This window comes from Rutidosis leptorrhynchoides, chromosome 2 (genome assembly GCF_046630445.1).
Source record: "Rutidosis leptorrhynchoides isolate AG116_Rl617_1_P2 chromosome 2, CSIRO_AGI_Rlap_v1, whole genome shotgun sequence".
Taxonomy (NCBI): domain Eukaryota; kingdom Viridiplantae; phylum Streptophyta; class Magnoliopsida; order Asterales; family Asteraceae; genus Rutidosis; species Rutidosis leptorrhynchoides.
The window spans coordinates 19,000,546-19,027,532 of NC_092334.1; the positions used below are offsets into that span (position 1 = coordinate 19,000,546).

Here is a 26,987-nt window from a genome sequence, read left to right on the forward strand (position 1 = left end):
TCATTCAACATTTATATGAGCTTGGAAAGTCATACAAAGTAGTCTATTGTAAGGAACTACATAACTATTATCGAGTTGGACCCCTGACCGCGTTGTATACACACTAGTATTACGCCTTTGGTAGTGTGCACGACCATCAACATCAAAGAAGGTTTTTTCGTTGTATTTTTTGGGAAATTTTTTTGTGCAGGCAGAACTTTCCATGCATGGTGCGCGTGAGTTTGCAATGCCACAAGGTCCGTGCATCATAGTCGCGGAGATCACTGCATAACCAGCGAGGTCGGTTCTCGGGTCAGGAAGTTCAGCAGATATGTAATCATCTATTCTTTCGCTTATAGGTGATGAGGGTGAGGAATGCAACCACACCAATCTGTGACAATGCGGCAACCCTCTTTTCTGGAATTCAATGGTATATACTGGAAAAAAGGAAGAAAAAAAGTCAACAACGGGCCAAAAAATAATAAACGACAGCATCAAATAAATACAAAAGTAAGGGAAAAATGAACTGTACTATTACCTGCTCTTAAATCACCAAGTGGGCTGTCGTCTTTCAAAAACCTAACAAATTGTTTGACTTTGAAATGGAAAACACGCGCGACAATATCAGCCCGGTCTGATGCGGTTAGCCGAGGAAAAGGCTGCAGATACCAAGCTATTTCGGGCCACCTAACATTGCAAGTGAAAGTGACATAGAACTGTGGATTTCCAAAGACATGACAAATAGCCAGCGCGTCAAGGTAGTGGCTGTACATATAACGGGGACCACCGGTGAAAGAAGCTGGGAGAATAGTTCTGCTACCCACGTCTGCACATATTTGATCACCTCTGCTAATAGCATCATATAAACCCGAAAGGTAATCTTTTCTGATGTCCTTCTACTTCTTCCGAATGTAATCCATCCGATCTAATTCAATACTATAATAGACCGTGACAACGTATTGCTGAAAGAGTCGCCCGAGCCTCAACATGAGGCTGTAAGATTGGAACCTATCATGAAGCTGGTAGCAATATAACATATTCATCGTCATTTTCTTAACCCGACCACCAATGGAACCTGGAGCATTAACTAACTTTAAATCGGTATGGAACCCTCGCTCGCCAAAAAAGAACATCAATGGAAATTGCAGCGACATATACAACGGATGGAGTTTGTTAACCCGCCTTGGGTACTCAGTCTTCGGGTGGATTATTACATCGTAATCCGAAACTGCCTGTGGGCCAGTATCAAAGACAATAGCTGAAACGACCCGTCCATATTACTATAAACGCAGTATGTTATTCACTGGTCCCATAGCGAGGTATTTGACCTCTATATGATATGTTTTTAGAAAATATTGCATTCGTTTCATAAAAAAACACACCATTATTATACATAATGCATGTTTTAAACAGGTGGGTAATTATTTAAGGAATAATCCCCATATTACATCGGTTTACAAATACTACACACGTGCCATAACAGTCGAATATATTACATGGCAAAGGTTTTATTGAATGCAACACTTCATTTAAACAAAAGCATGAGACTCCATGCACAGCTTGCTCAGATAATGCAACAGCGGAAGACTTTCTTAAGGACCTGAGAATAAACATGCTTAAACAGTCAACACAAAGGTTGGTGAGATATATAGGTTTAAAGCTAGCATCGATATAAATATAGACCACAAGATTTCATAGTTATAAACATTTCAATAAAGATATTCTATAAGTTGTTGAGCTCTTCGGTAACCATACTTAACCAATAATGTGGCATATTCCCTTTATTATGAAATCTCCCTACACTGTACCAAGTGTAGTAAAAATGAAGTACTATGCAACCGTTTACGATACTAGAGCGACTAGCCCGGTTGGGGTTGTCAAACCCGATAGATCTATCAATAGGATTCGCACTTACATGTTCTTACAACATGTAAATATTAGTTACCAAGCTATTAGGGAAGATATGCAAGGTGGTACAACTCAACGTAGAATATATTTTAAGTACTTGCGTCCATAGCGTAAAACATAAAATGCATGTATTCTCATCCCAAAATATTCTTAGAGTTTAAAAATGGGACTATATACTCACGGTAGTAAAAGTATATTAATAATAAGTTTTCAACTTATTAAAAATATGGTCGTCGTCCTTGGATTCACGAACCAATAACAATAATAATGATTCAGATAATAATACGACATATGAATAAAATAAAGCAAGTTCATAGAATACTTATATATTAATTTTTAACATTTTCATGTTAGTAGTCCAAATATAGTCCAATAGTCCAATAGTCCAACAGTCCAACAGTCCAATAATCGGTATGTATATATAATCTTAGAATTACCCCACGGCGTATTGTATATGTATTGTTATAGACTCAACCATGACCCATGGTACGCGTATTGTCTTAGAATTAACCCAGACGTATTGTGTACATGGTGTCTTTCGATTTATACGAACGTATTGTATACGTATTGTCATGGAACGTACCAAGATTATAATATTTTGTTATACTAATGATAACATGTCCAAATATATATAGGATATAGGAAAAGTTCGCAAGGATATGGTTAATATAGTTTTTATAAGATAAATTTCGTCCATATAAAGTTAATTTTAGCAGGTTTTGTTTTGCTCGCTAAATATTCATTACAACTCCGTTTAAAGTGAATCAAATTGCTATGGATTCCTTAAGAAGTTAATTTTCCAAAACCAATTCGAAAAGTTCAGCCCAAGTAGTAATTTTTAGAGTTTTACCCTCTTTTTGTGCCGGTGGTCAGATTTGGAAGAATCCCGGCATCCACCCGATATATGATTTTTGATAAAATACTTTCACTTTGTCTAAAATCATGAAAAAAAATTACTGGAAGTCTTATTTACATATATTAACATATTTCCAAAGTCTTAGCCTCGAACTCAAAGTCTAAGATAGGTTTTTAATTCCCAACCCAAAACAGCCCGCTTTCTACCGAATAGAGATTAAACGATATATGTTAAGTTTCAAGGTGTTCTTCATATGTACAAGTTATAAGTTCTTATATTAACTTAATTTAACATCATAATACATATAAATAAGTGTTATTAGAGTTAAGCTAGAAAGATTAGATTAGTTTTTCAAACAAGTTTAGAATCAACTAAACTATGTTCTAGTTTATAAACTCTTATATAGATAGCTATAAACATATGTATTGAACAAGAGTTGAAGTAGAGTTTTTTTACCTCAAGTTTAGAATGTAAAGTTGCTAGAAAGAAGTAGTAGAACAAAACTTGAGAGAGTTCTTGCAAGTGTGTGTGAAAATTGGAAGTAAAATTTGGAAAATGAATGTGTAAAAATGAGTTAGAAATGGTGCTTATTTATAGGCTCATAAATTTGGTTTTTAGTGAAAAATATCTAAGATAAATTAAAAATCATTAGGTCATGCATGACATAATACATCAATAATTATAGATTACTATTCGTATATACCAATAGTAAATACTTCTAGAAGCTGCGTATAATACGCGTATAAATGTTGTATAAATACGTAATTGTAGATTTCTATTGGTATATATCAATAGTAAATACTTCTAGAAGCTGCGTATAATACGCATATAAATACCGTATAAATACTGTATAAATACCTTATAAATACCATATAAATACTGTATAAATACCGTATAAATATCGTATAAATACGAGTAGAATTCTTGAGAAAAAATGAACGAAAAATATGAATATATCTATTCCTTATTTGTATATTATTAAGTGTATTCAATACTTTTAAGGATGTATTTATACTCATAATATATTGTATGTAAATACATTTTAACATAAGTTAATTACGTCGTTTAAAAAGTAACGTATATATTGTCCGAAAACTCTTTAAATTAATAGTATGAAAAGGTATATATAATACCTTATTAATATACTTAATGAGATATTTAATTATTATATTTTCTAGTTAAATATATATATATATATATATATATATATATATATATATATATATATATATATATATATATATATATATATATATATATATATATATATATATATATATATAATTAATACAAGTTATGACGTTCGTGAATCGTAGGAATAAAAGGGTAGTCAAATGCTTATATAAAACTCTTTCCGGAGGTTCAAGACTTATTAAAATTCATTGTTTATCAAGTTGGAAATATTAAATAATGTAAATAGTATAATCAAGTAGTCGGAAAAATCCGGGTCATCACCGTACCTATCCGTTAAAGAAATTTCGTTCCGAAATTTGAAGTAGTACCTATTCAATGGGCGGTGTTTGTAAACAGATGTGGATACTTCTGTTTCATCTGGTCCTCTCTTTCCCTAGTGAACTCGGGACCTCTTCGAGCATTCCAACGAACCTTAACTATAGGTATGTTACTTTGCTTGAGCTTTTTGACTTCACGGTCCATGATTTCGACAGGTTCTTCTATAAAATTCAGTTTCTCGTCGATTTGGATTTCTTCAAGAGGAACAGTGAGGTCTTCTTTTGCAAGGCATTTCCTTAGGTTCGAGACGTGAAAGGTATTGTGTACTCCAGCAAGTTGTTGTGGTAGCTTAAGTCTATAAGCCACTGGTCCAATACGTTCGATGATCTTGAATGGTCCTACGTATCTTGGGTTCAGTTTACCCCTCTTACCAAAGCGTATCACACCTTTCCAAGGTGACACCTTTAACAAAACCATGTCATCAACCTGAAATTCCAATGGCTTCCTTCGAACATCGGCATAGCTCTTTTGACGACTTTGGACGGTCTTTAATCTCTCCTTGATTTGCACAATCTTTTCTGTAGTCTCCTGTATGATCTCGGGACCAGTTAGTTGTCGGTCTCCTACTTCATACCAACAGATCGGGGATCTACACTTTCTTCCATAAAGTGCTTCAAATGGTGCAGCTTTAATACTCGTATGGTAACTGTTGTTATACGAGAATTCTGCTAATGGTAGATATTTATCCCATCCGCTTCCGAAATCGACCACACATGCTCTAAGCATGTCTTCAAGAGTCTGTATAGTCCTTTCACTTTGTCCATCGGTTTGCGGATGATATGCGGTGCTTATATCTAAATGAGTTCCTAGGGCCTCCTGTAGTGATTTTCAGAACCTTGACGTAAACCTACTGTCACGGTCGGATATAATGGAGATAGGTACTCCATGTCTAGAGACAACTTCTTTTAAGTATAGTCGTGCCAATTTTTCCATCCCATCCTTCTCCTTCATAGGTAGGAAATGTGCGGACTTGGTGAGACGATCGACAATTACCCAAATGGTATCGTAACCCCATGTAGTCTTTGGTAGCTTCGTGATGAAATCCATTGTAATACATTCCCACTTTCATTCTGGGATTTCTGGTTGTTGCAGCAGACCTGACGGTTTCTGATGTTCCGCCTTGACTTTAGAGCAAGTCAAACATTCTTCGATGTACATTGCAATATCAGCTTTCAAATTTGGCCACCAAAAGTGCGCCTTAAGATCTTGATACATCTTTCCTGCTCCGGGATGTATCGAGTATCTTGTTTTATGTGCTTCGTCTAGTACCGATTTTCTTAACCCTTTAAACTTCGGTACCCAAATGCGTCCAGCAAAATATCGGGTTCCGTCTTCCCGTGTAACAAGCTGCTTATCTATCCCTTTAAGCATCTCATTTCCAAAGTTTTCTTCAGAAAGAGCTCCTTGTTGAGCCTCCTTAATTTGGGTGGTGAGGTTCGTACGAATCTTCATATTCATTGCTCGTACTCGAATTGGCTCTCTTTCCTTCCTGCTTAAAGCATCTGCTACTACATTTGTTTTCCCGGGATGATAGCGAATTTCACAGTCATAGTCGTTTATCAGCTCGACCACCTACGTTGCCTCATGTTCAGTTGTTTTTGGTTGAAGATATGTTGAAGGCTTTTATGATTGGTATACACAGTACATTTAACCCCGTACAAGTAGTGTCTCCAAGTCTTTAATGCAAACACCACTGCTCCCAATTCTAGATCATGAGTCGTATAATTTTGTTCATGAATCTTTAGTTGTCGGGATGCATATGCAATAACCTTCTTTTGTTGCATGAGGACACAACCAAAACCTTATTGCGAAGCGTCACAATAAATTACAAAATCATCGTTTCCTTCAGGTAACGATAGAATAGGCGATGTAGTCAACTTCTTCTTCAATAATTGAAATGCGGCTTCCTGCTCAGAAGTCCATTCGTACTTCTTCCCTTTGTGTGTTAATGCTGTCAATGGTTTGGCTATCCGGGAAAAATCTTGAATAAACCTTCTGTAATAGCCAGCAAGACACAAAAATTGGCGTATTTGCGTTGGAGTCTTTGGGGTCTCCCACTTTTCAATAGCTTCAATCTTGGCTGGATCAACCTGAATTCCTTCACTGCTGACAATATGACCAAGGAACTGTACTTCCTTCAGCCAAAAGGCGCACTTAGAAAAATTTGCGTATAACTGTTCTTTCTTTAACAGTTCCAACACCAACCTTAAATGTTGTTCATGTTCTGTTTCATTCTTAGAATAAATAAGAATGTCATTAATAAAGACGTTAATAAACTTATCTAAGTACGGACTGAATACCCTATTCATGAGGTCCATGAATACAGCTGGTGCGTTGGTCAACCCGAACGGCATGACCAAAAATTCATAATGACCGTAGCGTGTTCGAAATGCGGTTTTCGGAATATCTTCGTCTTTAACTCGCAACTGATGATAACCCGATCTTAGATCGATCTTGGAGTACACACGTGATCCTTGCAGCTGATCAAACAAGTCGTCAATTCTCGGTAATGGGTACCGATTCTTGATAGTTAACTTGTTTAGTTCACGGTAATCTATACACATGCGGAAGGATCCATCTTTCTTCTTAACGAATAAAATCGGAGCACCCCACGGTGAAGTGCTTGGTCGAATGAATCCACGGTCCAGTAGTTCTTTTAACTGGCTTTGTAACTCTTTCATCTCAGACGGTGCAAGTCTGTATGGAGAACGAGCCACTGGTGCAGCTCCTGGTACTAGATCTATTTGAAATTCTACAGATCTAAATGGAGGTAATTCCGGTAACTCTTCCGGAAAGACTTCAGGAAAATCTCTTGCCACAGGCACATCATTGATGCTCTTCTCTTTCTCCTTCGTTTCAACTTTATTAACATGTGCTAAGATAGCATAGCACCCTTTCTTCAAACACTTTTGGGCTTTCAAACAGCTAATAAGTTTTAGCTTTGAGTTACCCTTCTCTCCATAAATCATTACTGGCGTTTTATTCTTACGAGGAATGCGAATTGTCTTCTTGGCACACACAACTTCAGCTCCTATTTTGGACATCCAGTCCATGTCAACTATTACATCAAAACTTCCTAATTCTATGGGTATCAAATTAATTTTAAACACTTCTCCGGCTAAATTTATTTTACAATCACGGCAAATTTTATCGGCTTTAATTAGTTTACCATTAGCTAACTCAATCATGTACTTAGCATCTAGAGGTAATGATGAACAATTTAATTTAGCGTAAAAATCTCTACACATGTAACTTCTATCGGCACCAGTATTAAATATAATAGATGCTGATAAGTTATTAATGGTAAACGTACCCGTAACAAGCTCCGGGTCTTCATACGCCTCTCTAGCATTAATATTAAACGCTCTTCCACGTGCAGGTCCATTATTCTTCTCTGGATTCGGGCACTGGCTCTTAATATGACCCTGTTTCCCACACCCGTAACAAGTAACAGTAGCCAAGGCAGTTCTATTTGCATTGGTTGCAGGAGTCTTGGTGAAATGTCCCGTTCTTATTGATTAAAAACGTTCCATATTAATTGATTTCGTTGCGAGGTTTTGACCTCTATATGAGACGTTTTTCAAAGACTGCATTCATTTTTAAAACAAACCATAACCTTTATTTCATAAATAAAGGTTTAAAAAGCTTTACGTAGATTATCAAATAATGATAATCTAAAATATCCTGTTTACACACGACCATTACATAATGGTTTACAATACAAATATGTTACATCGAAATCAGTTTCTTGAATGCAGTTTTTACACAATATCATACAAACATGGACTCCAAATCTTGTCCTTATTTTAATATGCAACAGCGGAAGCTCTTAATATTCACCTGAGAATAAACATGCTTTAAACGTCAACAAAAATGTTGGTGAGTTATAGGTTTAACCTATATATATCAAATCGTAACAATAGACCACAAGATTTCATATTTCAATACACATCCCATACATAGAGATAAAAATCATTCATATAGTGAACACCTGGTAACCGACATTAACAAGATGCATATATAAGAATATCCCCATCATTCCGGGACACCCTTCGGATATGATATAAATTTCGAAGTACTAAAGCATCCGGTACTTTGGATGGGGTTTGTTAAGCCCAATAGATCTATCTTTAGGATTCGCGTCAATTAGGGTGTCTGTTCCCTAATTCTTAGATTACCAGACTTAATAAAAAGGGGCATATTCGATTTCGATAATTCAACCATAGAATGTAGTTTCATGTACTTGTGTCTATTTTGTAAATCATTTATAAAACCTGCATGTATTCTCATCCCAAAAATATTAGATTTTAAAAGTGGGACTATAACTCACTTTCACAGATTTTTACTTCGTCGGGAAGTAAGACTTGGCCACTGGTTGATTCACGAACCTATAACAATATATACATATATATCAAAGTATGTTCAAAATATATTTACAACACTTTTAATATATTTTGATGTTTTAAGTTTATTAAGTCAGCTGTCCTCGTTAGTAACCTACAACTAGTTGTCCACAGTTAGATGTACAGAAATAAATCGATAAATATTATCTTGAATCAATCCACGACCCAGTGTATACGTATCTCAGTATTGATCACAACTCAAACTATATATATTTTGGAATCAACCTCAACCCTGTATAGCTAACTCCAACATTCACATATAGAGTGTCTATGGTTGTTCCGAAATATATATAGATGTGTCGACATGATAGGTCGAAACATTGTATACGTGTCTATGGTATCTCAAGATTACATAATATATAATACAAGTTGATTAAGTTATGGTTGGAATAGATTTGTTACCAATTTTCACGTAGCTAAAATGAGAAAAATTATCCAATCTTGTTTTACCCATAACTTCTTCATTTTAAATCCGTTTTGAGTGAATCAAATTGCTATGGTTTCATATTGAACTCTATTTTATGAATCTAAACAAAAAAAGTATAGGTTTCTAGTCGGAAAAATAAGTTACAAGTCGTTTTTGTAAAGGTAGTCATTTCAGTCGAAAGAACGACGTCTAGATGACCACTTTAGAAAACATACTTCCACTTTGAGTTTAATCATAATTTTTGGATATAGTTTCATGTTCATAATAAAAATCAATTTCTCAGAATAACAACTTTAAAATCAAAGTTTATCATAGTTTTTAATTAACTAACCCAAAACAGCCCGCGGTGTTACTACGACGGCGTAAATCCGGTTTTACGGTGTTTTTCGTGTTTCCAGGTTTTAAATCATTAAGTTAGCATATAATATAGATATAGAACATGTGTTTAGTTGATTTTAAAAGTCAAGTTAGAAGGATTAACTTTTGTTTGCGAACAAGTTTAGAATTAACTAAACTATGTTCTAGTGATTACAAGTTTAAACCTTCGAATAAGATAGCTTTATATGTATGAATCGAATGATGTTATGAACATCATTACTACCTTAAGTTCCTTGGATAAACCTACTGGAAAAGAGAAAAATGGATCTAGCTTCAATGGATCCTTAGATGGCTCGAAGTTCTTGAAGCAGAATCATGACACGAAAACAAGTTCAAGTAAGATCATCACTTGAAATAAGATTGTTATAGTTATAGAAATTGAACCAAAGTTTGAATATGATTATTACCTTGTATTAGAATGATAACCTACTGTAAGAAACAAAGATTTCTTGAGGTTGGATGATCACCTTACAAGATTGGAAGTGAGCTAGCAAACTTGAAAGTATTCTTGATTTTATGAAACTAGAACTTTTGGAATTTATGAAGAACACTTAGAACTTGAAGATAGAACTTGAGAGAGTTCAATTAGATGAAGAAAATTGAAGAATGAAAGTGTTTGTAGGTGTTTTTGGTCGTTGGTGTATGGATTAGATATAAAGGATATGTAATTTTGTTTTCATGTAAATAAGTCATGAATGATTACTCATATTTTTGTAATCTTATGAGATATTTCATGCTAGTTGCCAAATGATGGTTCCCACATGTGTTAGGTGACTCACATGGGCTGCTAAGAGCTGATCATTGGAGTGTATATACCAATAGTACATACATCTAAAAGCTGTGTATTGTACGAGTACGAATAAGGGTGCATACGAGTAGAATTGTTGATGAAACTGAACGAGAATGTAATTGTAAGCATTTTTGTTAAGTAGAAGTATTTTGATAAGTGTATTGAAGTCTTTCAAAAGTGTATAAATACATATTAAAACACTACATGTATATACATTTTAACTGAGTCGTTAAGTCATCGTTAGTCGTTACATGTAAGTGTTGTTTTGAAACCTTTAGATTAACGATCTTGTTAAATGTTGTTAACCCAATGTTTATAATATCAAAATAGATTTTAAATTATTATATTATCATGATATTATGATGTACGAATATCTCTTAATATGATATATATACATTAAATGTCGTTACAACGATAAACGTTACATATATGTCTCGTTTCAAAATCATTAAGTTAGTAGTCTTGTTTTTACATATGTAGTTCATTGTTAATATAATTAATGATATGTTTACTTATCATAATATCATGTTAACTATATATATAACCATATATATGTCATCATATAGTTTTTTTACAAGTTTTAACGTTCGTGAATCACCGGTCAACTTGGGTGGTCAATTGTCTATATGAAACCTATTTCAATTAATCAAGTCTTAACAAGTTTGATTGCTTAACATGTTGGAAACATTTAATCATGTAAATATCAATCTCAATTAATATATATAAACATGGAAAAGTTCGGGTCACTACAGTACCTACCCGTTAAATAAATTTCGTCCCGAAATTTTAAGCTGTTGAAGGTGTTGACGAATCTTCTGGAAATAGATGCGGGTATTTCTTCTTCATCTGATCTTCACGCTCCCAGGTGAACTCGGGTCCTCTACGAGCGTTCCATCGAACCTTAACAATTGGTATCTTGTTTTGCTTAAGTCTTTTAACCTCACGATCCATTATTTCGACGGGTTCTTCGATGAATTGAAGTTTTTCGTTGATTTGGATTTCATCTAACGGAATAGTGAGATCTTCTTTAGCAAAACATTTCTTCAAATTCGAGACGTGGAAAGTGTTATGTACAGCCGCGAGTTGTTGAGGTAACTCTAGTCGGTAAGCTACTGGTCCGACACGATCAATAATCTTGAATGGTCCAATATACCTTGGATTTAATTTCCCTCGTTTACCAAATCGAACAACGCCTTTCCAAGGTGCAACTTTAAGCATGACCATCTCTCCAATTTCAAATTCTATATCTTTTCTTTTAATGTCAGCGTAGCTCTTTTGTCGACTTTGGGCGGTTTTCAACCGTTGTTGAATTTGGATGATCTTCTCGGTAGTTTCTTGTAAAATCTCCGGACCCGTAATCTGTCTATCCCCCACCTCACTCCAACAAATCGGAGACCTGCACTTTCTACCATAAAGTGCTTCAAACGGAGCCATCTCAATGCTTGAATGGTAGCTGTTGTTGTAGGAAAATTCTGCTAACGGTAGATGTCGATCCCAACTGTTTCCGAAATCAATAACACATGCTCGTAGCATGTCTTCAAGCGTTTGTATCGTCCTTTCGCTCTGCCCATCAGTTTGTGGATGATAGGCAGTACTCATGTCTAGACGAGTTCCTAATGCTTGCTGTAATGTCTGCCAGAATCTTGAAATAAATCTACCATCCCTATCAGAGATAATAGAGATTGGTATTCCATGTCTGGAGACGACTTCCTTCAAATACAGTCGTGCTAACTTCTCCATCTTGTCATCTTCTCTTATTGGCAGGAAGTGTGCTGATTTGGTGAGACGATCAACTATTACCCAAATAGTATCAAAACCACTTGCAGTCCTTGGCAATTTAGTGATGAAATCCATGGTAATGTTTTCCCATTTCCATTCCGGGATTTCGGGTTGTTGAAGTAGACCTGATGGTTTCTGATGCTCAGCTTTGACCTTAGAACACGTCAAACATTCTCCTACGTATTTAGAAACATCGGCTTTCATACCCGGCCACCAAAAATGTTTCTTGAGATCCTTGTACATCTTCCCCGTTCCAGGATGTATTGAGTATCTGGTTTTATGAGCTTCTCTAAGTACCATTTCTCTCATATCTCCAAATTTTGGTACCCAAATCCTTTCAGCCCTATACCGGGTTCCGTCTTCCCGAATATTAAGATGCTTCTCCGATCCTTTGGGTATTTCATCCTTTAAATTTCCCTCTTTTAAAACTCCTTGTTGCGCCTCCTTTATTTGAGTAGTAATGTTATTATGAATCATTATATTCATAGATTTTACTCGAATGGGTTCTCTATCCTTCCTGCTCAAGGCATCGGCTACCACATTTGCCTTCCCCGGGTGGTAACGAATCTCAAAATCGTAATCATTCAATAATTCAATCCACCTACGCTGCCTCATATTCAGTTGTTTCTGATTAAATATGTGTTGAAGACTTTTGTGGTCGGTATATATAATACTTTTGACCCCATATAAGTAGTGCCTCCAAGTCTTTAATGCAAAAACAACCGCGCCTAATTCCAAATCATGCGTCGTATAATTTTGTTCGTGAATCTTCAATTGTCTAGACGCATAAGCAATCACCTTCGTTCGTTGCATTAATACACAACCGAGACCTTGCTTTGATGCGTCACAATAAATCACAAAATCATCATTCCCTTCAGGCAATGACAATATAGGTGCCGTAGTTAGCTTTTTCTTCAATAACTGAAACGCTTTCTCTTGTTCATCATTCCATTCAAATTTCTTCCCTTTATGCGTTAATGCAGTCAAGGGTTTTGCTATTCTGGAAAAGTCTTGGATGAACCTTCTGTAGTAACCAGCTAGTCCTAAAAACTGGCGTATGTGTTTCGGAGTTTTCGGGGTTTCCCACTTTTCAACAGTTTCTATCTTTGCCGGATCCACCTTAATACCTTCTTTGTTCACTATGTGACCGAGGAATTGAACTTCTTCCAACCAAAATGCACACTTTGAAAACTTAGCGTACAATTCTTCCTTCCTCAATACTTCTAACACCTTTCTCAAATGTTCACCGTGTTCTTGGTCATTCTTTGAGTAAATAAGTATGTCATCAATGAAAACAATGACAAACTTGTCAAGGTATGGTCCACACACTCGGTTCATAAGGTCCATGAACACAGCTGGTGCATTAGTTAAACCAAACGGCATGACCATAAACTCGTAATGACCGTAACGTGTTCTGAAAGCAGTCTTTGGAATATCATCTTCTTTCAATCGCATTTGATGATACCCGGAACGTAAGTCAATCTTTGAATAAACAGACGAGCCTTGTAGTTGATCAAATAAGTCGTCGATTCTCGGTAGTGGGTAGCGGTTCTTGATGGTAAGTTTGTTCAACTCTCGGTAGTCGATACACAACCTGAATGTACCATCTTTCTTCTTGACAAACAAAACAGGAGCTCCCCACGGTGATGTGCTTGGTCGAATGAAACCACGCTCTAAAAGTTCTTGTAATTGGCTTTGCAGTTCTTTCATCTCGCTGGGTGCGAGTCTGTAAGGAGCACGAGCTATTGGTGCAGCTCCTGGTACAAGATCTATTTGAAATTCAACGGATCGATGTGGGGGTAATCCCGGTAATTCTTTCGGAAATACATCGGGAAATTCTTTTGCAATGGGAACATCATTGATGCTCTTTTCTTCAGTTTGTACTTTCTCGACGTGTGCTAGAACAGCATAGCAACCTTTTCTTATTAGTTTTTGTGCCTTCAAATTACTAATAAGATGTAGCTTCGTGTTGCCCTTTTCTCCGTACACCATTAAGGGTTTTCCTTTTTCTCGTATAATGCGAATTGCATTTTTGTAACAAACGATCTCCGCTTTCACTTCTTTCAACCAGTCCATACCGATTATCACATCAAAACTCCCTAACTCTACTGGTATCAAATCAATCTTAAATGTTTCGCTAATCAGTTTAATTTCTCGATTCCGACATATATTATCTGCTGAAATTAATTTACCATTTGCTAATTCGAGTAAAAATTTACTATCCAAAGGCGTCAATGGACAACTTAATTTAGCACAAAAATCTCTACTCATATAGCTTCTATCCGCACCCGAATCAAATAAAACGTAAGCAGATTTATTGTCAATAAGAAACGTACCCGTAACAAGCTCCGGGTCTTCCTGTGCCTCTACCGCATTAATATTGAAAACTCTTCCACGGCCTTGTCCATTCGTGTTCTCCTGGTTCGGGCAATTTCTAATAATGTGGCCTGGTTTTCCACATTTATAACAAACTACATTGGCATAACTTGCTCCGACACTACTTGCTCCGCCATTACTCGTTCCGACACCATTTGTTCCTTTCGTTCTATTAACCCCTGGTCCGTAGACCTCACACTTCGCCGCGCTATGACCATTTCTTTTACACTTGTTGCAAAATTTGGTGCAGAACCCCGAGTGATTCTTTTCACACCTTTGGCATAGTTGCTTCTGATTGTTGTTGTTGTTGCGGTTATTATTGTTGTTGGGATGATTGTTGTAGTTGCTGTTGTTGTTGTTGTTGTTGTTGTTGTTGGGCCGTTTGTTGTAGTTGCGATTGATGTTGCGATTGTTGGGATAATTGTTGCGATTATTGTTGTAATTGCTGTTGTTGTTGTATTGGTGATTCTTATCACCGTTTTCCTCCCACTTTCTTTTGACTTGCTTCACATTGGCCTCTTCAGCAGTCTGTTCTTTAATTCTTTCTTCAATCTGGTTCACTAGTTTGTGAGCCATTCTACATGCCTGTTGTATGGAGGCGGGCTCGTGTGAACTTATATCTTCTTGGATTCTTTCCGGTAATCCTTTCACAAACGCGTCGATCTTCTCTTCCTCATCTTCGAATGCTCCCGGACACAATAGGCACAATTCTGTGAATCGTCTTTCGTACGTGGTAATATTAAATCCTTGGGTTCGTAACCCTCTAAGTTCTGTCTTGAGCTTATTGACCTCGGTTCTGGGACGGTACTTCTCGTTCATCAAGTGCTTGAATACTGACCACGGTAGTGCGTACGCATCGTCTTGTCCCACTTGCTCTAGATAGGTATTCCACCATGTTAACGCAGAACCTGTGAAGGTATGCGTAGCGTACTTCACTTTGTCCTCTTCAGTACACTTACTTATGGCAAACACCGATTCGACCTTCTCGGTCCACTGTTTCAATCCGATCGGTCCTTCGGTTCCATCAAATTCCAAAGGTTTACAGGCAGTGAATTCTTTGTAGGTGCATCCTACACGATTTCCTGTACTGCTAGATCCAAGGTTATTGTTGGTATGTAGCGCAGCCTGTACTGCGGCTATGTTTGAAGCTAGAAAAGTACGGAATTCCTCTTCATTCATATTCACGGTATGTCGAGTAGTCGGTGCCATTTCCTTCAAAATAGTCAAATGGAACAAGTTAATCATACAGAATATTAAGAGTAGTTAATAGTATTTCGTAGCATAATATGAACTCATTTATAAAAGCTTTTTCTTCATATTAGCATTTTATAAGTTTAAATTCGGGTAGTACTTACCCGTTAAGTTCATACTTAGTAGCTAATATACAATTCAACTACTTCAATTCTATATGAAAAACTGATTATAATAATATTTCGCGTTCAAACTTTTACACAATATTTTACAAACTTACAATACCGCTTATTTTACATAAAGCATGAAATATAGCACACAATAACTTTGATACAAGATAGTTGTGAAGATAATTCTAGCTAGTACACAAGTCGTTCAGCAAAGGCAATAAAGACACGTAATTCATACGTCCAGAAACAAGTCATGCATTCTGGTTTTACTAGGACCACTTCCCATCCTTGGTCTTGTGCAACATAACCGTTATGGCCGTTGATAAGACAGCGTGTTGTAACGTCGTCAAAGGGACGAGGGTTACGTAATGTCCAACAGTCCCGTAATAATCTAAAAACCTCATTTCTTACCCCAATTACCGACTCCGTCACTTGTGGAAACGTTTTGTTTAATAGTTGTAGCCCGATGTTCTTGTTCTCACTTTGGTGAGAAGCGAACATTACTAATCCGTAAGCATAACATGCTTCTTTATGTTGCATGTTAGCCGCTTTTTCTAAATCACGAAGTCCAATATTCGGATATATTGAGTCAAAATAATTTCTTAACCCGTTGCGTAAAATAGCATTTGGGTTCCCCGCAATATATGCGTCAAAGTAAACACATCGTAACTTATGGGTTTCCCAATGTGATATCCCCCATCTTTCAAACGAAAGTCTCTTATAAACCAAGACATTCTTGGAACGTTCTTCGAATATCTTACAAACTGATCTCGCCTTAAATAGTTGTGCCGAAGAATTCTGGCCGACTCTAGACAAGATTTCATCAATCATGTCTCCGGGTAGGTCTCTTAAAATATTGGGTTGTCTATCCATTTTGTGTTTTTAAACTGTAAAATAGACAAGAGTTAGATTCATAAAAAAAATACTTATTAATACAAGCAATTTTTACATATATCATAAAGCATAAGAACACTATATTCCATATATTACACCACACGAATACAACTATCTTATTCCGACTCGCTCGTTTCTCCTTCTTCGGTTTTGGTTCGTTTTGCCAAGTTTCTAGGGATATATGATGTTCCCCTAATACGAGCCGTCGTTGTCCACATTGGTTTAGAAAAACCTGGTGGTTTAGAGGTTCCCGGGTCATTGTTACAACTTAAGGACTTCGGGGGTTGACGATACATATAAAGTTCATCGGGGTTGGAATTAGATTTCTCTATTTTTATGCCCTTTCCCTTATTATTTTCTTTTGCCTTTTTAAATTCAGTTGGGGTAATTTCTATAACATCATCGGAATTCTCGTCGGAATCCGATTCATCGGAGAATTGGTAATCCTCCCAATATTTTGCTTCCTTGGTGGAAACACCATTGACCATAATTAACTTTGGTCGGTTGGTTGAGGATTTTATTTTACTTAACCGTTTTATTATTTCCCCCACCGGTTCTATTTCTTCATCCGGTTCCGATTCTTCTTCCGGTTCCGATTCTTCTTCCGGTTCCGACTCTTCTTCCGGTTCCTCTTCGGGAACTTGTGAATCAGTCCACAAATCATTCCAATTTACATTTGACTCTTCATTATTATTAGGTGAGTCAATGGGACTTGTTCTAGAGGTAGACATCTATCACATAATATCAAACGTGTTAAGAGATTAATATATCACATAATATTCACATGTTAAAAATATATAGATTCCAACAAAATTTGTTAAGCAATCATTTTTCAAGTAAACACGGTCGAAGTCCAGACTCACTAATGCATCCTAACAAACTCGATAAGACACACTAATGAAAAATTCTGGTTCTCTAAGACCAACGCTCGGATACCAACTGAAATGTCCCGTTCTTATTGATTAAAAACGTTCCATATTAATTGATTTCGTTGCGAGGTTTTGACCTCTATATGAGACGTTTTTCAAAGACTGCATTCATTTTTAAAACAAACCATAACCTTTATTTCATAAATAAAGGTTTAAAAAGCTTTACGTAGATTATCAAATAATGATAATCTAAAATATCCTGTTTACACACGACCATTACATAATGGTTTACAATACAAATATGTTACATCGAAATCAGTTTCTTGAATGCAGTTTTTACACAATATCATACAAACATGGACTCCAAATCTTGTCCTTATTTTAATATGCAACAGCGGAAGCTCTTAATATTCACCTGAGAATAAACATGCTTTAAACGTCAACAAAAATGTTGGTGAGTTATAGGTTTAACCTATATATATCAAATCGTAACAATAGACCACAAGATTTCATATTTCAATACACATCCCATACATAGAGATAAAAATCATTCATATAGTGAACACCTGGTAACCGACATTAACAAGATGCATATATAAGAATATCCCCATCATTCCGGGACACCCTTCGGATATGATATAAATTTCGAAGTACTAAAGCATCCGGTACTTTGGATGGGGTTTGTTAAGCCCAATAGATCTATCTTTAGGATTCGCGTCAATTAGGGTGTCTGTTCCCTAATTCTTAGATTACCAGACTTAATAAAAAGGGGCATATTCGATTTCGATAATTCAACCATAGAATGTAGTTTCATGTACTTGTGTCTATTTTGTAAATCATTTATAAAACCTGCATGTATTCTCATCCCAAAAATATTAGATTTTAAAAGTGGGACTATAACTCACTTTCACAGATTTTTACTTCGTCGGGAAGTAAGACTTGGCCACTGGTTGATTCACGAACCTATAACAATATATACATATATATCAAAGTATGTTCAAAATATATTTACAACACTTTTAATATATTTTGATGTTTTAAGTTTATTAAGTCAGCTGTCCTCGTTAGTAACCTACAACTAGTTGTCCACAGTTAGATGTACAGAAATAAATCGATAAATATTATCTTGAATCAATCCACGACCCAGTGTATACGTATCTCAGTATTGATCACAACTCAAACTATATATATTTTGGAATCAACCTCAACCCTGTATAGCTAACTCCAACATTCACATATAGAGTGTCTATGGTTGTTCCGAAATATATATAGATGTGTCGACATGATAGGTCGAAACATTGTATACGTGTCTATGGTATCTCAAGATTACATAATATATAATACAAGTTGATTAAGTTATGGTTGGAATAGATTTGTTACCAATTTTCACGTAGCTAAAATGAGAAAAATTATCCAATCTTGTTTTACCCATAACTTCTTCATTTTAAATCCGTTTTGAGTGAATCAAATTGCTATGGTTTCATATTGAACTCTATTTTATGAATCTAAACAAAAAAAGTATAGGTTTCTAGTCGGAAAAATAAGTTACAAGTCGTTTTTGTAAAGGTAGTCATTTCAGTCGAAAGAACGACGTCTAGATGACCACTTTAGAAAACATACTTCCACTTTGAGTTTAATCATAATTTTTGGATATAGTTTCATGTTCATAATAAAAATCATTTTCTCAGAATAACAACTTTAAAATCAAAGTTTATCATAGTTTTTAATTAACTAACCCAAAACAGCCCGCGGTGTTACTACGACGGCGTAAATCCGGTTTTACGGTGTTTTTCGTGTTTCCAGGTTTTAAATCATTAAGTTAGCATATAATATAGATATAGAACATGTGTTTAGTTGATTTTAAAAGTCAAGTTAGAAGGATTAACTTTTGTTTGCGAACAAGTTTAGAATTAACTAAACTATGTTCTAGTGATTACAAGTTTAAACCTTCGAATAAGATAGCTTTATATGTATGAATCGAATGATGTTATGAACATCATTACTACCTTAAGTTCCTTGGATAAACCTACTGGAAAAGAGAAAAATGGATCTAGCTTCAATGGATCCTTAGATGGCTCGAAGTTCTTGAAGCAGAATCATGACACGAAAACAAGTTCAAGTAAGATCATCACTTGAAATAAGATTGTTATAGTTATAGAAATTGAACCAAAGTTTGAATATGATTATTACCTTGTATTAGAATGATAACCTACTGTAAGAAACAAAGATTTCTTGAGGTTGGATGATCACCTTACAAGATTGGAAGTGAGCTAGCAAACTTGAAAGTATTCTTGATTTTATGAAACTAGAACTTTTGGAATTTATGAAGAACACTTAGAACTTGAAGATAGAACTTGAGAGAGTTCAATTAGATGAAGAAAATTGAAGAATGAAAGTGTTTGTAGGTGTTTTTGGTCGTTGGTGTATGGATTAGATATAAAGGATATGTAATTTTGTTTTCATGTAAATAAGTCATGAATGATTACTCATATTTTTGTAATCTTATGAGATATTTCATGCTAGTTGCCAAATGATGGTTCCCACATGTGTTAGGTGACTCACATGGGCTGCTAAGAGCTGATCATTGGAGTGTATATACCAATAGTACATACATCTAAAAGCTGTGTATTGTACGAGTACGAATACGGGTGCATACGAGTAGAATTGTTGATGAAACTGAACGAGAATGTAATTGTAAGCATTTTTGTTAAGTAGAAGTATTTTGATAAGTGTATTGAAGTCTTTCAAAAGTGTATAAATACATATTAAAACACTACATGTATATACATTTTAACTGAGTCGTTAAGTCATCGTTAGTCGTTACATGTAAGTGTTGTTTTGAAACCTTTAGATTAACGATCTTGTTAAATGTTGTTAACCCAATGTTTATAATATCAAAATAGATTTTAAATTATTATATTATCATGATATTATGATGTACGAATATCTCTTAATATGATATATATACATTAAATGTCGTTACAACGATAAACGTTACATATATGTCTCGTTTCAAAATCATTAAGTTAGTAGTCTTGTTTTTACATATGTAGTTCATTGTTAATATAATTAATGATATGTTTACTTATCATAATATCATGTTAACTATATATATAACCATATATATGTCATCATATAGTTTTTTTACAAGTTTTAACGTTCGTGAATCACCGGTCAACTTGGGTGGTCAATTGTCTATATGAAACCTATTTCAATTAATCAAGTCTTAACAAGTTTGATTGCTTAACATGTTGGAAACATTTAATCATGTAAATATCAATCTCAATTAATATATATAAACATGGAAAAGTTCGGGTCACTACACTTGGTGCCATTTGTATTTGTAATGGGAACCCTACAATCTTCAGCCTCTTCGATCACAATTGTTGCACACCACATTACAAAAACCAGAGTGATGTTTGTGGCATCTGTTACATAAGGTATTTCGTCCTTTGTAACCCGAGCTTGAACCACTACCCGCACCTTGCATGGTTTCCTGTTTCTTGAGAGATTGTTGTTGGTGACCTTGATCACGGTTTCCATTCCACTTTCTTTTGTTATCTGATACCTTGGCATTGGTATTTGATGCATTCTTATCCAGAATGATCTGATCCATTAGCTCGTTTGCCATGGTGATAGCTTCATGAATTGTCTTAGGTTTGGATGCTGTAACATTGGCCTTGATGTTTTTTGGCAGGCCATCCTTGTACAATTCAATCTTTCGCTCTTCTGTTGGTACCAATTCAGGACATAACAAGGCTAATTCCATGAATCGCCCGTTATAGTTGGTAAGTTCCGTGCCGACAACTTTCAGATTACGTAACTCGGCTTCCATTTTCCTAACCTCGTTCCTTGGGCAATATTCGTTGATTAGCATATTTTTCAACTCCTCCCAAGGAGTATCATATGCTGCATCGCCCCTACAGCTTTTACATAGTTTTTCCACCATGTAAGTGCACCATCTTGTAATGTGCATGAAGCATACGTTGTCCTATCCCCTTCCGCACAACCACTAATTTTAAATATAGACTCCAGCTTTTCGAACCATAGGGTTAAACCGACTGGTCCTTCTGTTCCGCTGAATGATGAAGGTTTGCAACCTCGAAACTCTTTATATGTGCATCCAACACAAGGATTTGTGTTGTTTGCTGCTGCTCTTGCCGCTTCAACCCAAAGCACTCGGTCGTTTACGCGTTGGTTGATAAGCTCTTCAATTTCTTGTTCCGTCATTCGATTCACTCGAGCCATGTTTCTTCAATAAACATATAAGATAATTAATCACATAGAATATTATAGATGTAGCGAGTAATTAATGGTACATCGTGGCATATTAATAATATGAACCCATTATTATAAAAGCCTTTTCTTCTTATTAGCATTTTATAATTATTTCTAGGGTATTACCTACCCGTTAAAGTTCATACTTAATAGCTTAGTACAACAATTAACTACTACCATCCAAATAATATTCTATCATGAAAAACTAATGCATTATCATTTCACGCTTTATTCATCAATGCATTATGGTACAACAATACAATACCACTTATTCACATAAATTTATTTTACATAAAACATATGTAGGATAAAGTAAAGCACACTAGATAATATTATATAATGCGTGAAGTGATGTCGTAGCGGAAATGGTTTTAAAAATGGCGGGGCCTCTTTTTATCAGGTACTGGCATAACGCTTATTCGAGCGGTACGTTTATATCTTGGTCGGAGTTCTGAGGTACTTGATACCTCAATAGAGTTGGTAAGACAAAGATGATTAGGGGTAGAAATGTCAGGAGTACTTTGTACAACAAATGCTTTATTAATTTCCGGATTTGGAAATTTTGGTTTGGTCACTACAGGTTCCTTTCCCTTTTTAAATTCTTTCTCGCTAATCTCTTTTACTTCCTCCTCCTCCTCAGGATCATTTTCAGGTTCTTTCACTTCCGGTTCTTCCGGAAATTGTGAATCTTCCCAAAATGTGTCCTCTTTCGGGTCTTCATCATCATCAGACAAATTGATGATCGATACCTTTGCTGAAGATTTGGACTCGATTTCGGAGTCGCTGAAAGTGAATACTAATTCAAAGCTAGATGCAGACATCTATCATATAATAACTAGTGCGTTAGTAATATACCACATAACATTTACATGTTAAAATATTCAATTTCTGACCAAAAATGATAAGCAATGGTTTTCAAAACAGACGCGGTCAAAGTCCAGACTTACTAATGCATCCTAACAAACACCGGTTAGACACACTAATGCAATTCCTGGTTCGCTAAGACCTCCGCTCTGATACCAACTGAAATGACCCGTCCATATTACTATAAACGCAGTACGTTATTCATTGGTCCCATAGCGAGGTATTTGACCTCTATATGATATGTTTTTAGAAAATATTGCATTCGTTTCATAAAAAAACACACCATTATTATACATAATGCATGTTTTAAACAGGTGGGCAATTATTTAAGGAATAATCCCCATATTACATCGGTTTACAAATACTACACACGTGCCATAACAGTCAAATATATTACATGGCAAAGGTTTTATTGAATGCAACACTTAATTTAAACAAAAGCATGAGACTCCATGCACAGCTTGCTCAGATAATGCAACAGCGAAAGACTTTCTTAAGGACCTGAGAATAAACATGCTAAAATAGTCAACACAAAGGTTGGTGAGATATATAGGTTTAAAGCTAGCATCGATATAAATATAGACCACAAGATTTCATAGTTATAAACATTTCAATAAAGATATTCTATAAGTTGTTGAGCGCTTCGGTAACCATACTTAACCAATAATGTGGCATATTCCCTTTATTATGAAATCTCCCTACACTGTACCAAGTGTAGTAAAAACGAAGTACTATACAACCGTTTACGATACTAGAGCGACTAGCCCGGTTGGGGTTGTCAAACCCGATAGATCTATCAATAGGATTCGCGCTTACATGTTCTTACAACATGTAAATATTAGTTACCAAGCTATTAGGGAAGATATGCAAGGTGGTACAACTCAACGTAGAATATATTTTAAGTACTTGCGTCCATAGCGTAAAACATAAAATGCATGTATTCTCATCCCAAAATATTCTTAGAGTTTAAAAATGGGACTATATACTCACGGTAGTAAAAGTATATTAATAATAAGTTTTCAACTTATTAAAAATATGGTCGTCGTCCTTGGATTCACGAACCTATAACAATAATAATGATTCAGATAATAATACGACATATGAATAAAATAAAGCAAGTTCATAGAATACTTATATATTAATTTTTAACATTTTCATGTTAGTAGTCCTTTGTTAGTAGTCCAAATATTGTCCAATAGTCCAATAGTCCAACAGTCCAACAGTCCAATAATCGGTATGTATATATAATCTTAGAATTACCCCACGGCGTATTGTATACGTATTATTATAGACTCAACCATGACCCATGGTACGCGTATTGTCTTAGAATTAACCCAGACGTATTGTGTACATGGTGTCTTTCGATTTATCCGAACGTATTGTATACGTATTGTCATGGAACGTACCAAGATTATAATATTTTGTTATACTAATGATAACATGTCCAAATATATATAGGATATATGAAAAGTTCGCAAGGATATGGCTAATATAGTTTTTATAAGATAAATTTCGTCCATATAAAGTTAATTTTAGCAGGTTTTGTTTTGCTCGCTAAATATTCATTACAACTCCGTTTAAAGTGAATCAAATTGATATGGATTCTTTAAGAAGTTAATTTTCCAAAACCAATTCAAAAAGTTCAGCCCAAGTAGTAATTTTTAGAGTTTTACGCTCTTTTTGTGCCGGTGGTCAGATTTGGAAGAATCCCGGCATCCACCCGATATATGATTTTTGATAAAAATACTTTCACTTTGTCTAAAATCATGAAAAAAATTACCGGAAGTCTTATTTACATATATTAACATATTTCCAAAGTCTTAGCCTCGAACTCAAAGTCTAAGATAGGTTTTTAATTCCCAACCCAAAACAGCCCGCTTTTTACCTAATAGAGATTAAACGATATATGTTAAGTTTCAAGGTGTTCTTCATATGTACAAGTTATAAGTTCTTATATTAACTTAATTTAACATCATAATACATATAAATAAGTGTTATTAGAGTTAAGCTAGAAAGATTAGATTAGTTTTTCAAACAAGTTTAGAATCAACTAAACTATGTTCTAGTTTATAAACTCTTATATAGATAGCTATAAACATATGTATTGAACAAGAGTTGAAGTAGAGTTTTTACCTCAAGTTTAGAATGTAAAGTTGCTAGAAAGAAGTAGTAGAACAAAACTTGAGAGAGTTCTTGCAAGTGTGTGAAAATTGGAAGTAAAATTTAGAAAATGAATGTGTAAAAATGAGTTAGAAATGATGCTTATTTATAGGCTCATAAATTTGGTTTTTAGTGAAAAATATCTAAGATAAATTAAAAATCATTAGGTCATGCATGACATAATACATCAATAATTGTAGATTACTATTCATATATACCAATAGTAAATACTTCTAGAAGCACCGTATAAATACGTAATTGTAGATTTATATTGGTATATATCAATAGTAAATACTTCTAGAAGCTGCATATAATACGCGTATAAATACCGTATAAATACTGTACAAATACCGTATAAATACCGTATAAATACTGTATAAATACCGTATAAATATCGTATAAATACGAGTAGAATTCTTGAGAAAAAATGAACGGAAAATATGAATATATCTATTCCTTATTTGTATATTATTAAGTGTATTCAATACTTTTAAGGATGTATTTATACTCATAATATATTATATGTAAATACATTTTAACATAAGTTAATTACGTCGTTTAAAAAGTAACGTATATATTGTTCGAAAACTCTTTAAATTAATAGTATGAAAAGGTATATATAATACCTTGTTAATATACTTAATGAGATATTTAATTATCACATTTTCAAGTTAATATATATATATATATATATATATATATATATATATATATATATATATATATAATTAATACAAGTTATGACGTTCGTGAATCGTAGGAATAAAAGGGTAGTCAAATGCTTATATAAAACTCTTTCCGGAGGTTCAAGACTTATTAAAATTCATTGTTTATCAAGTCGGAAATATTAAATAATGTAAATAGTATAATCAAGTAGTCGGAAAAATCCGGGTCATCACAATAGCCCCTATTGCATCAGAAGTAGGAAGGCTATGCTGCTTTGACCCGGCAATACTAAACAACCGAATCTTGAAAGTAGGAACCTCGTCAGCATCACATTTATCTCTGGCCGTCCAGAACAGCTTCACAAGTTCATTATGCGAATCAAGCAAATGAATCAGCCTTCGCACAATAGCTTCACAGATTTGATCTGAATCTCGGCCACCAAAATGGGCCATTCTGTTTTCAACCTCGGTACCCGTATCGTAAATGTAAAGCTGCAGAAATCTCGGGCGAGTTCCCGACTGAGGGCACAGAGAACCAATCCAATGGTAAATCTGGCCAGAAATTTTGAAAACGTACGGAGACCGGCCATCATTTATGGCTTCATCAATGTGAGCACCGAAAGAGGTCATATTGAACATCTCGTTGTAAGCACGGACGTAATCCATGAAACCGCGTGTCTCTAAAAGTTCCTTCAAAGCCTGAGGAGGTCTTCATAACTTGGCAACTGCACACGACCGTTCTCACAGCAACAATGATAGTGAAGTTTTCTGTACTTGAAGTATGCTTTTATGTGCTCGGCATGCCAAAACAGGGCCCCGCATTGGCCACAAACGTATGTGCAATCACCACAGTCATGATACAAAGGAGAGATAGCTGCAAGAAAGTGGAAAATCAATCCATGAAACAAATTGAAGGGCCGTAAACGTTAAAAAATACAAAAAAACTAAAAAAAAGGTCAAGAATACCAAATATACGGCAACATTCGCAAAGTATGAATAAAAGTACTAGCTATAACACCTCCAAAGAAACACAAAAAATAGGCAATGAGTACAATGAGAGAAGTACACCACCTGAAGAATCGAAAACTGCTGACAAACTATATATGGGTGTAACTCCAGGTTGAAGTAACGGAGCAAGTAACTGCAGCGCAGGCCCGGAATTAACGACACCTGGATAAAAAGGAATTCTAAAATAAGATTTGAAAACAACCAACGGCCAAAGAAAAAGAAAGACATAAAATTGATCAGGCTTGCAAGCGCACCTGACGTATGATCGTAAGTTGTTGACGACGATGATCCAAGATGAGACTTGCGCAGAAACGCCCGCTTTGCCGTTTGTTTTACAGAGACAATATCATCGGATAAATCTGTCGCATCACCTTTTTTTTCTTCCTTTTTCTGGTGCCTTTTGTAACTCCAGGTTGAAGTAACGGAGCAAGTGACTGCAGCGCAGGCCCGTAATTAACGACACCTGGATAAAAAGGAATT

General features: G+C 35.2%; 1 protein-coding gene across 1 annotated transcript; it reads right to left on the reverse strand.

Moving 5' to 3' along the window:
• On the reverse strand, positions 1–26,165 carry LOC139887675 (uncharacterized). The gene is made up of 4 exons (XM_071870743.1): positions 25,734–26,165; positions 927–987; positions 518–805; positions 1–416 (listed from the first exon to the last, which is right to left on the reverse strand). Exons 1-4 carry the CDS (start codon positions 26,163–26,165, stop codon positions 1–3), a joined length of 1,197 nt encoding a protein of 398 aa, XP_071726844.1.
• Between the last annotated feature and the right edge of the window lie 822 nt (positions 26,166–26,987).